This window comes from Pseudorasbora parva, chromosome 25 (genome assembly GCF_024679245.1).
Source record: "Pseudorasbora parva isolate DD20220531a chromosome 25, ASM2467924v1, whole genome shotgun sequence".
NCBI lineage: Eukaryota > Metazoa > Chordata > Actinopteri > Cypriniformes > Gobionidae > Pseudorasbora > Pseudorasbora parva.
This window is the reverse complement of record NC_090196.1, coordinates 13,869,558-13,882,658: the sequence shown is the minus strand read 5'-3', so window position 1 is coordinate 13,882,658 and position 13,101 is coordinate 13,869,558. Positions and strand designations below refer to the sequence as shown.

General features: G+C 40.0%; 1 protein-coding gene across 18 annotated transcripts in view; it reads right to left on the bottom strand.

Annotated features, from left to right (window-relative positions):
• tjp1b (tight junction protein 1b) overlaps positions 1–13,101 on the bottom strand; it is a 193,048-nt gene that overhangs the window by 9,663 nt on the left and 170,284 nt on the right. For 16 of the 18 annotated variants that reach the window (XM_067437090.1, XM_067437099.1, XM_067437082.1 and 13 more), the window contains 10 exons: positions 11,669–11,777; positions 9,045–9,264; positions 8,778–8,962; positions 8,491–8,586; positions 8,323–8,405; positions 8,005–8,215; positions 7,606–7,706; positions 6,357–6,710; positions 4,217–4,453; positions 184–1,110 (listed from right to left, as the gene is read on the bottom strand). In XM_067437090.1, coding sequence (XP_067293191.1) covers positions 184–1,110; positions 4,217–4,453; positions 6,357–6,710; positions 7,606–7,706; positions 8,005–8,215; positions 8,323–8,405; positions 8,491–8,586; positions 8,778–8,962; positions 9,045–9,264; positions 11,669–11,777 — 2,523 coding nt within the window. The remainder of the gene's footprint in view (positions 1–183; positions 1,111–4,216; positions 4,454–6,356; positions 6,711–7,605; positions 7,707–8,004; positions 8,216–8,322; positions 8,406–8,490; positions 8,587–8,777; positions 8,963–9,044; positions 9,265–11,668; positions 11,778–13,101) is intronic. The other 2 variants (XM_067437093.1, XM_067437097.1) reach the window with 1 other exon arrangement.

Sequence of the window (13,101 nt, the reverse complement as noted above, 5' to 3'; positions counted from 1 at the left end):
TTTTTGGGAGACAATAACTCCATTATTTGCACTTTGATCTTTGAAACTGAAAAAGCATAACGGGGGCAACTTTAAAGTCATTAAAGCCATTATGCATGTTACCTATATAAATAAATAAACATAAATTCTTTAACAACAAAGTGCTCAATGGAAAACTCAAACATCAAGAGGACAGAAACATACCCTAATTCCAGCTACATCGGCTGTGTCCTTGGCTCGGTCCACGGACACGGAGCGCTTGTTCTCGAACATTTTGACCCTGTTGAGCACAGACTGGGGCTTCATGGCAGGGTCGTCCTCATCATCCTCCCTGGGTGGATGCAGCAACGGTTTGGAAGCTGCCAGGTGAGGTGGTTCCCCTGGAGACAAGACGGCCTCGGGTTTGGGAGGCGGAGCGGGGGGTTCAGAGTTCATCACGGGCTCATGCTGGGGTGCTTTATATGCTCGGTTTGGAAGTCCAGGGTTGTATGAGGGTCTCATTGCAGAGTCACCGTAATACTGCTTCGGCGGATCAGGGGAGCGATGCGCATTGCCTGGGAAAACATGTGGCTCGGGCTCGAAAGGCGAGCGGGCATCGTATGAGGCTGGAGGGGGAGGAGGCGGCGGCTCTTCGTAGCGCACCGGTGCAGGTTTAGAGTGCCGTGGCCGGTTGTCGTAGCCCATTTGGGGCACACCATCATACTGGGAGTGAGGGGGGCTGAAATCCCGGGTGGGGCCGTCCTCGTACGGAGAGCGGGGTTCGTACCCCAGAGGTGGAGGAGGCGGCTGGTGGCCCTGAGGGTAGCCCGACACAGGTGGCGGTTGGGGTGAAGTCTGCTGCTGGTCATAAGGGGGCCACTGCTCATTGTAGTGAGGCACGCGGTTATCGTAGTGCAGGTGCGGGTCGTAATTGTGAGGCTTTGGTTGTGCGTAGCCGCCACCGTCATAGCCATAAGGCGGGTGGTCGTACTGGCGGTATGGCTGTTGGTCCTGGTAGACAGGCTGGTGACTGTAGGATAGCGAGGTGGGGGGGCCTAAAGGCTGCTGCTGCTGCTGCTGGGGAGGGGGAGGCTTCACACCGTGGTTCACTCGCACCGGCTCATCTATGCTGTACAGATCCTTTTTGTACATCTGTGAGGGATTAAATGTCAACTGTCAGAGCCTGATTGCTAGATATGTTTCCAACTGGACAGAATTTAGCGCAAACAGAACCTCATTCGTTAGAGGAAAACAGATTAAAGATAAGAATATTTTTAAAGGTGAAAAACAGGCAAAGGAATTAAAGTTAACTGCAATGAAATATAAAAATACTAGATTAGCATTTCCTTCTGGAAATACAAGTGCTTGCAAGGTAATAAAACTTTAGATAAGATGGTTTTGTTTTAGACTTTGGTTGCAGAGTACAATAACTCAACTTTTTTTTGAGTTATTAAAAATTTTTTTTGGCAAAGCCATTTTTGGAGTGTAAAAGCAGTCGTCTCGGAATATTCACCAACATGAACCATGAAAAAAAAGTAAAGAAAATCAATAAAACCAGCTTTATTTTTTTAAAAAACAGAAATGGCTGATAAAAACATTATTTTACAATCGCAAACCAACTGCATATACATGTGGGGAAAACAATATTAGAAGGCTATATATATATATATATATATATATATATATAAATTATATATAAATATAAATAATTTGAAGTATAAACTTCATGTGTATTAACACAGTGGTGCCTTGCAAGCACTAAAATTGAACTAATTCCTGATCAGAAAAAAAAAAACTAAAATACAGTAATATCAGATCAATTCCTTATGCAATCAAACAAGCATCTTATCAGTTAATTACCCGGCTCTACATTTCTACAGTTTGATAAGAAGCCCTTCAAATTGTACAACACCTCCACTGTAAATTCTCATCTTTACTAAAATCTAATAAATGTATTATATGATCAAGTGGAGCTATAAAGATGTTTTATGTCTTGAAAGGCTCCTTCTCAAGTTTTAAAGTATAGCCTGAAGACAGTAGAGCTGTAAAAGGTCTTTCTATAAGACCATTTAACAGTCAAAAATCACAAAAGCTCTTACATAACGTCTTCATCTATGAAAAGAAACACTGGTTATGAAGACATTATGCAGAATTAGTCCAGTTGTTTTCCTTTTACATTGCTGTAAGTACTGTCTGCAGGTTAAATGAACATGCAACTACAGAAGTCCATTCTTGCAAATCAGGGAAAAGTCCATTTGCAATTCAGTGACACGTCTACAGTGCATCTAGCGGCCGTCCGTACAGCTGTGATTCAGGTCAAAGCCAAACGCTACAGTTACGGCTATCACTACAGATTAGGGCCAGGCGATATAGCTAAATAATAGTAAAATAATAATAATATAATCAACAAATGTATTTCCAGTCTTTTGACACCATTAAATATTTCAATATGTATGCTTTTACTCTGAAATTGCGGAACCATTGTTTAAATTAAACCTCAAAGTACATTCAAAATTATTCATGTAACTAAAATATTTTATACAGCTTTCCACTAAATAACCACAACAAAGAATTATATAAAAGAATTTGTATGCACTAATATAAAAATTTACATAAGCACTTTAATATAGTAAAAATTACTTGCATACAATATATTTATAATATATAAGGATTTTAATATATATATAAAATATGACTTAAGGTATGTTCACGACATGTCAGAATTACTATATTGTTCCGAATATAAGAAATACATCTGAAAAAAACAGGTTTGTCTTATATTCAGGGTCTAGACTTTTACATGTCAATACACCCGGAACAGTAGGTGGCGCCAAATAAAACAAGTGTGCCAAGAAATACTGTATGTCAGAGTGTAATGTTATAAGATCAAGACAAACTTACCGTCTAAGAGCTGTGAGACTGTCATGTTTGTGTGCCTCGCTGATGGGACCAAACTTCTCTGTACGTGATTTTAAAACTTAAGACGGTACCCAGATTTCACTTCTACTGTTAATGAAATGCTGGTCGGCTACATGGTTTTTACTTTGGACAGCCAAACCGTTATAAAATTCAGTTGGTTGTTTTTATGGTTTGCCAAAAAGTGTTAATTTTTAAATATGATCGGTGGTACATTTTTACCAGTATTCACCAGACTTTCAATACACAAATGAAAATATGAAAAATATGCAGTGTAAAAATTATTTTCAAATAAAAGCAGTAATTACGAGCTTTCGAACTTGTAAAAACCATTCACATCGTCGTAGAACTCGTTACAACTTGTTAATGCAGAATTTTTGGACAGCTCTGAATTGTACCACCTGACTGCTGCAGATTAAATTTGCCGTTGATAATGCTGCCATAGATGACGTGAACAGCTCCGAGTAGAACGTCTATTTATTATGGTAATTACGACAGATACGAATCGACTCCTAGTGGACAGTTTGTACTGATTTAAGGAAATGTTACTTAAATTCTTAAATCTTAATGAACTAAAATTTCTTAAAACTTTAAGGGTGTTTTGCTAGTTACATTTAAATCAAAGACGGTATAAAATGCTCTCATGGGTCACAAGACAAAGATGGAAACTTATCTAAAGGTGTGGTCATATTCATCATTCTTCTGCATTTTTTCGCTAGCAAAATCCAGTAATTTTAATCCACACGATTGGGAATTCTGTGTGAGGGCAAAAGATTTACTTGCATTGACCAACTGAAAACAACTTCTGTGTGAGCTGTGTTTCATGGACAATGAAACAATGGACCTTTTTTGCCCACACAATTTTGCTAATGTGACCGCACCTTAATAACAATCTTCAGGAAACGTATAAAAAGCGCATTAAAAATTATCGCCACATATTCACAAATGTTGCTTTGTTTTGAATTGCCATCACAAATATAACAGGAATATTCAATATATCGCCCAGCCCTACTACAGACAGAACAAGCTGCAAGAAACATCTTAAATTAGCAGCCATGCAAGAGGAAGTACGAGGCACCATGGGAGGAGACCGCACATCTACTTATGCAGCGGACCCTCGTCCTCCTGTGGTGCATGTGTACCAGTTACACAGTCTCTGGTGTAGTGTCAGAGGAACACACGCAGCACACGCGTGGGGTGGGCGGAGCATTCATGCAGACAGTGGAGTGGGAGGAGTCAAAGAAAAGAGTGATAGACACAGGCAAGGTTGAAAAACAAAGAGCTGGGCTGAACCGGGCCGAAACGGGCCGGGAGCGGGTCCAGCTTCCGGTTGTGCTGGTACCTTTGGATCTGGGCCAGGAGGAAGCAACTGGTGGGGGTCGTGTGTTGGGGGCTGAGCGAGCTCAAGTTCGGGCTGGGGGTCGGGAACGGGGACGGGGCTGTTAAGGGAGTCGGCCTGAGGGGTGCCAGGCGGCTCCTCTGGGTTCGTACCCGCTAGTGGTGAGGTGGGTTCGACAGCAGGGGGCGCTGCTGCCGCTGCAGAGGGAGGGGGCGGAGAGGCCAGTGCGGCCTCGGCTTGCTGTGGAGTACGGGGCAAAGAGGTTACAGACACACGCCGCCAACAGCACCAGCTACAACTAGCAGCTACGACCATCAAAACATCCAAACTAGCTCACACAAAGTGTGTATCAGAATGAAATAGTGTCTTTAGCTTTACAGGAAGCAGAAAAATAGGTAGTGGTCCAGTCCTGCTGCATATGAAATTTAAAATATTATTGGGCAGAAAATTAAGGTTTACATTTCAACATCCCAAAGGAAGGTAAATGGCTTTTGTTGTATATTATGGGTCATTTCTACTATCCAGTACATTCTGACCATATATACTTGTATAGTTTTTAGATTTTTCATAACTTGCAACACACACACACACACATACACACACACACACACACACACACATATATATACACACATACACACAGGTTTAATTGGCAATCAATCAATAAAAATAAATAAAAACTTCCTGTGTCCTCAATGTCACTTTCCATCTTGTCAGTTTTCTGTATATCCTAATGACTAATAAAGCCCTAAAGACAAACATTATCCCTTCAACGGTTGCTTAACCCTCTGGACCTCATTTAGAGGTCACACATGGCTCCTTCTCAGTCAAGTGACCAAAGCCTTGAAATGTGACTTTTTCAGGAAAAACTGTATTTGTGTTTATTTTTTATTATTATTTAGCATTTATGGGGACTTTCTGATACTATGCAATACATAATTCATTTTTTATTTTTTCAATAAATACATTATGTGTGAGAATAGTGTCATCGGAGGCATAAAAAAGCGTATGTAATGTTGTGTAACCATGTATATCTCCCTATTTAAATATATAGAGAAGCTTTTTTTTTGACACTTTCTTAAATTTTATTAGGTTTTGCATTTAGATATACATTTAGACATTCTAAAAGACCACTTTTTGTTAGGTAAGTATCAGGTTTTGCAGTGACCTTTATTTTACAGTGTCATTGTTACATAAACTTACCATAGTAATAACAGTAAATTATGCATAATTACATGCAACCTATGGCAAGTACATGTTGTTGATTTAATATCACTCAGTACTTAAATATATCATTACACTGTACCAATGACACCTTAAAATAAAGTGTAACCCATGTTGTTAGAAAGAAAACACATGGAAAGCATTTTTGTTACTCAGTATTTAACCAATTAAATCTAACAAATTAAGGAATGGATAGCTAGCGAGAGTTCTTCATTGCTGTGCACTTTTTTATCCACAGTGGCTGATTTGTAGTTTGTAGCACCAAAAGATTCTCTGAGTTTACGTTTTTCCAATAAATTTCCATGTCTGTCATTTTTGACCACCTAAATATAATTTTTTTTTCATATCTGACCGAAGAGGCCCAGAGGGTTCATTGCATTATCCCTAATAAGTGGTATGAGCACAAACATCAGCAAGCATTAAAAAACAGTCATAGTTTGATACAATTATAGAAGTTAGTTATATTTCAAAATGTCCAAAAAAACAAAACAACTGTAAACAAGCTAAGCTAAAAATAATTGCATGCCAACATGCTAGCTATTGAGCAAGCTAACAACCCTATGTAGACTAAACAAAGAATTAATTTTTTAATTAATAAATAAAATAAAACAACCAAGCTGACACCCTTATGTAAGCTAACTTTCTTCACTAAGCAATCACTTTACATCTTTATTTCTCTCCATCCTGACACTTTACATTCTGCTAATTTCCTTCTCAGAGTGTGATTATGTTATAATTAATATTATTATTTAAGTGCCTGAGTGTATTTTATAGAAATACTTAATTTCAAGCGTATTCATTTTTTAAAAGTTAAAGCACTGCATAGCAGAAATGACCAATGTCACCCTAAAAAGTCACTCTGAAATGAACAAAGTAACCAACACACACACGCACACATAATGGTACTTTTATTCTGTACCTGCTGAGGCGCTGCCATCTTAAACCCAGCCGGGTCAATGCGGTTAACTGGCTCTGGTTGCGGTACAGCATGCTGGTAGCTCGGGTATCCGGCTGCGTCCTGAATGACCGGCGGGTCCTCTCGGACAGGTTCGGATGAGCGCGTGATGGCAGGCTCGCTAGGTAGGCCCACCTCATCGTTCATAGTCTCATCCAGCTCCTGGTCGGTGTAGGCGCCGCCCTCCGTATCTGTGTCTTCGTAGTCGGAAGTGTGGCGGCTGTCAGTGCTGTACATGCTGTACTCGCTGCCCGGTGCCGAGAGGTAGGAGAGGCGGTCGTCGTGGATGTCAAGGTCATCGTCAGGAGCGCCATCTGCCTGCAGACGGAGAGGGGGAGGGAGGGATGGTTAGGATGAGTTTGATGACCCACAGCAGTGGAAATGAAATGACGGATGGGTGAGAGCGGAAACCAATTCACATCAAACGCCTTGGACTGTGCAAAAGCAGTAATGATCCTCTCAGCTCTGCTTTCTGCTCTAAAAAGTTTGTTTAAAACTGCTTACTATAACTAATTATAAATATTATTACACGGTTACTTACCAAATAAATAAACAGACATGAAATATTGTTTAGCTATACTTATTTTAGGGCTGCACAATACATTGGCACCATATCAGCTATTGTCCAAAATTAGATATTTTTTTAAAACATTTATTCAGATCTATTAAAAATATATATTGCTGTCAAAATAAAAGTCACTGACACTTATCAGCTGACAAACAAATAGGAAAACTTAAAAGCAATGCTGATAATTATAAAATGTAAAACGGCCTAGTTGATTTATTGGTTGACCGATATATACAATTACAGTTTTTATAATTAGTAATTTTTTCAGGCTTGGGCAGTTTTAACATAATAAAAAACCTGCTTCCAACGCTTCCAAACAAAAAACTTAAAATAAAAAAAAGCAAAACCTCGGCTGATATATCAGGGTTGGCGATGTATACTGTATGCCTACCTCTAATTATAATTACAGTTATATAATTAGTATTTATTCAATTATACAGTGTAACTATACAAAAATATTTAGCCACAGAATGACCACGACTGACCAATCAGAATCAAGTATTTCAAACAGCAGTCCAGTAATGTACTGCATAAGCCACATAAACGGGGGTGGGGGTGAGTTGAAACAGTTGCTGATCCCTCACCTAACGTGACTGAGTCGCCTAGATATGTGGAAATTGGAAGCAGAAAAGTAGAGAAACTTACCTTGCCCTCTGAGACCCAAACCAACTGGTTCTGCTGCTGCTGGATGGTCTCTTTCAAAGCGCCATACCACCCATCATTCATGTTGTTCATGTTAATGGTGGCTAAAATAAAGTAGAGTAGCAATTAATTCCGGAAGCAGATCACAAAATTATGCTAATAACTAACCACAACTAGTGCATTTAAAAGTGGTGGTAACCTATGACTTAAATTTCAGTCTGTTCCTAACATAAAGCCACTTAATGCTAGGTTTATGGTCCTTATGCATCCTTATGCATTATGGTCCTTATGCGACCTTTGAAGCTTGCAAAAGTCACAGGCCTTATTCACCTTATGTCCCGTTCATTATAGGGACAAGCGTTTTGTACATGCTTCATTATTTTGATGTTTGGGTCTACTCACTGGTGAAGAGATGATGGTTGTTCTTTCTCAGTTTGAGAGCACGCTCATACAGTTTCCGGGCACTCTTCCTGGATTCGGGACAGAGCCTGGTTCTCATGTTCTTGACGCCCTGTTTGCTGTCTGGATTGAGGAACACCACGATGGGGTACCACTGAGCGTAGTTTAGCCGATCCACCGCGTTGGGGGTGATGTCCAGCACGGCGTGTTTGTCCTAGCAGTACAAACAGAATCATGAAACACCGGCCGGGTCTTTGCTCGCGAGCTGAGCAGATGGAAAGCGGGATGGCAGTTAACTAAATTATCCGAATCCATACTTACTCGGTCAATGATCTGTTTAATGGTATGGAGACGGATGATTCCAGAGCTGCGCTGGTCTGTCCCCGCGTCTCTGGGTTCACTCTCTGAGAAGAGAAGACACGTTTATACAGATTTACCCTCTGAATACTAAAGAAAAAACGGCATGAAATCTCATTACACAACACTCACTTGCAAGTTCAAAGAGCTCAGGCTCCTCTCTCGACAGTTTCTCTCTTGCGACATCCGCAATAGGCCCAAAAATGACCACTGGCCTCAAGAAACCAGCTTTTATGCAGGAGAAACAACAGATTAACTAGGTTTCTATAAATATGCGGTCTTTCAATGTAAATCTATCAGATTATTTCCTGCAAACATCGATAGACAAACTGAAACTAAATAGCAAAGCTTTAAAAATAGATGTCCAAACCAAAAATAACCATAGCGACTAAAAGGTGGCTTAAGAGCAGAAGCCGTACCTTCTCTAAGAACAACTCTTTCATAAGCTGGGAACTTTGTTTGGACGGGCTGAGCAGAAAGGTCCTCTCTGCTCTTCCTCAGGTTTCGTTTGGAGCTACGGAGGCCTCTGAACCTCCAGAAGTCGGCCCGATCCCCTCCTGGAGTCTTTGGGAGAGTGTACTGGACACTCGACAGCTGCTCAGCCCTGCACAGAACACAAAACATCAGTCCAAACTTGATCGACTCCACATCAAACAAGCCTGACTGAATACAAACGGCTTCAGTACCTATTCTTGTTGGGGATGATGCCTCGCTCCACCTCCTGGTGGTTCTTGCCAATGCGGATGGCGAGCCAGGAGCCCAGTTTTCCATTGTAAAGGGTGTCAACCACTCTAAAGACCTCACCCTTGTTGAAGCTGAGGCCATATGGCGACTCCTTCTCGTACTCAAAATGGGTCCTGATGTAGAACGAGTCACCTACGTCGGACTCAACAATGCGCCGGTACACTGGAAAGCAAAGATATTTTTATAGTTATTATTATTTAGCAGTCCTGTTAAAAAACTTGAACCACTTTTTAAAGGGGTGGTTCCGTGTTTATTTCTAGGCTTGGTTGTGTTTATGGAGTGCAGTATAACATGTCTCAAAACTTCTTCTTTTTTTTTAAACGCCATATTTTTCTTATATTTGACGTTTATTCCACACCTCCGTCTCCACTGTCCTTTGAACGGCTCGTTTGCTTCCTGCTTCTATGAAGCCCATCCCTCCGAAAAACGCAATGGTCTTAGATTGGTTAGATGGCCAAATGTAGTTTCATGTATTTTTATTGGCTGAAGTGCCAAGCACATGTTGTCCGAAAACGCCCACGCCGCTTACCATTACGGGCAGAAGTCACATCTGCGGTGACTAGCAAGGGTTTATGATGTCACCTACCCAGGAAGAAGCTTGTTGTAGTCCAAACCGGCCGTTTTTGTATGCAATTAACTGCCGTAACTTTAAAAGACAATATCTCTGTTTGCATTGAACTTTCAGCGCTTTAACTTTGCAGATACTGTTTATGCTCAAGCAGCGACATTACGCACTAACTAAAGTTAAAAAAGTGAAATCGCATGCAACCACCCCTTTAAGGTGGTTTTGCTGGCCAGTCTACCCAGGGAAAACCAGCTTGGTAGATCAGCAAATCATGCTAGGCTGGTTTAAAACATTTTCTTCAGTGGGGTAATTAATGTCATAAAAGAGTCAATTCCTCCACAGAATCTTTTTGCCCTTGGACAATATATTACCAAAGCCAAAATAGTCACAGCCAAAACTAAATATTTCTTTTATTTTGTGTTGTCAGTTAAAGGGTTAGTTCACCCAAAAATGAATTAGCCCATCATTTACTCAACCTCAAGCCATTCAAGGATTATATGACTTTTTCTTTCAGCCAAACACAATCATAAGTTACATTACTATAAACTATAAATCACTGGCTTCTGTTAGCAGCCTTACGTGAGTCTAGTTCCGGCGGAAGAGTGACTTCTGACCCGCCGTATGACGTATAGATGAACACGGAAGCGCAGAGGATAGAGCAAATCACCAGTCACAAATTAGAAGTGTAAAATGCGAATTTTAAAAGAGAAATGTTGTAGGAGCTTGAGATTGTTGACTAACACTATTAGTTTGACTGTGAAAGGCGTGTACTCTCCCCTTCATGGTGGAACTCAAATCTCTTGTGAAGCATGGGAACGGACGTTACCGGAAACCAGTGATTATAGTTTATAAAGTTATAAATATAGATTATCTTTGTTTCCTTTCGGCTGTTCCCTTCAGGGGTCACCACAGCGAATCATCTGCCTCCATCTAGCCCTGTCCCCTGCATCCTCTTCTCTCAGATCGACTACCTTAATGTCCTCCTTCACTACATCCATAAACCTCTTCTTTGGTCTTCCTCTCGACCTCCAGCCTGGCAGCTCTAACCTCAGCATTCTTTTACCAATATATTTACTTTATAGATTTTTTTTCTTAAAAAACGCTTAGCTTCAGAAGGCCTTTATTATGTATTACTTTTATGATCAAGGGATGCACTTTTTTGGGTTAATATTCACTCTCATTATAAAGCTTGGAAGAGCCAGGATATTATTTAATATAATTGATTATGTTCGCCTGAAAGAAGAATGTCATACACCTAGGATGGATTGAGGGTGAGTAAATCATGGGGTAAGTTTCATTTTGGGGTGAACTATCCCTTTAACTTTCAGTTAATATGATAAAAATCTAGCTTGGTATAGAGCTAACTGGTTAAAAAAATCTGTTTTGATCAGTTCGATTTTGATCATCCATTAAGATAGGAAAGCTAACCGATTAACCTACTAGCTTAGTATAGAGCTAACTGGTTAAGAAAAGCTGTTTTGAGTAACATGAATGACATGATTATTTCTGATCAAGCACTGAGAGGCAAGCTAAGCATAATGGTAACTGGTTTAAAAAACCCTCTTTTGATTAACTAGAATATGATATAATGAAAACACGTTCATTTTTGATTACGCATTGGCAACTTGACCAACTAGCTTTGCATAGCACTAACGGTTCAAAAAACAAATAAAATAACAATAATATTCAGACATGTAATAAATTTGGCGTTATCCCTGCAGATTTGCTTGGATGTAATCAAGCTAGGTTATGATATCGTTGGTTAAATGATTTTGTCTTTGTAATCTTCAATGAAAATACATTAACATCCTTGTCCTCTATTGCTACTTTCATTTTCTGCCGACGTTACTACCAAAAAGCTATTTGGGCATTGTTGTAACAAACTCAAATAAGTCTTTGTCCATTCTGAAACTTCTGTTGATCTAATCAATTCCTGATGGATAAAATCAAGCCCGCCTGAAATTAAGTCGTGTATAGCAAGACCTAACAGATCATCCTCACCATCTTTCTTTTTCTGAGCTAAGATGGTGACTTCCTCTCCTTTGGGCAGGTCCAGCAGAAACAGCACTGCCTCCTCACGGATGATGTTCGCAAAATCCACATTGTTTACCTGGGAAGGGTTAGAAGAAAAGATAATTAGAACCACAACAAAAAACTCCTCTCTAAAGGGGACTAATAAATAGGCAGAAAGTTTCAAGAGTGTTGTTTCTCAAGACAGGTTTGTTAAAAAGTGTGATTGTGTAGTGGGTGGTAAGGTCTTCTAGAAAAGAGAAAGTGACAAATGTTCTGAATAATGAATAAGCACGTTGGAAAAACCCAGCGAGGAAAAGAAAGAGGCTGCGTTTGGCAGCGAGTTGAAGGAAACCAACGTCACCGGGGAAACCATCCTGAGAGAAGGCAAGCATCTTCACACACTGAGGTTTAATGCCATCTATACAGCACAAGAGGGACATTTTGGAAGGGGGAACGGCCATAAAACTAAGGCTGCCATTTAAGAGCCCGTAAACAGAAGGTTATAAAAGTCGGGACACCAAATCTCCCCTCACCCACAGGCCTTTAAGAGTCCCACTCCAGTTATTCATCACAAGAGCTAAACGCCACCACAAACATCTTCGGGCTGAACTGCTAAGAAACTAAAAGATTGTTGAGCACAAACTAAGCAGGTATCAATATCAGATAGAAATGCATGTTCAGCACACACACGCATTAGCATGAAGGCTCTGCGCCGAAACATTAAGCCGTCAACCTAAGCAACATTTTCAGGCATCTCAGGCCAACCCAACGTGAAGTCAGATCCAAAAAATGGGCAGCAAATTGTGCAGCCTCATTTAATACCTATTGCTAATACCTACCTAAGCTAAGGCAGCATCACATGTATTTTTTGCAAATGATTCTGCTGTGAACTCTACAGTAGAGGATGATGGAGTATGGAAGATAAATAAACTACATTTTTACAATATTGAAATGTAGCATAAGAAAATGGTTCTAATAATTATTTTACCCATTTATTATTACAAAAACGGTTTACACAATACACTGTGTGATATTTTCCCCAATCTAACAGTGAAAAGTTATATGACCATCCAGTGAATATTAGTTTCTGTTCCTCTCAATTCCGATTTCATTTTCCTACGGTGTCCGATTTAGTCCAAGATTAACATGGCTTCCAGTTCGACCTCGTCCATGAGTGTTTCTTCTAGTAATGAGGTTGCTTTAGAAAACTATTATGATTTGCAGTTATTTAATTTGTCAGTTAACATGTAGGTTATGACATCTATGTAAAATGAATAATAGTTTTCCGTTTTCCGTTATTTTTTTTTACCATCATTGCTAAAATCAGCTATCAGGTTCCCAGACGAATGCAAGCTAATCTTAGTAAAGTAACTTTTATCAGTGCTATTGTAATTCTGTATATCGTATGACATCACAAGCGT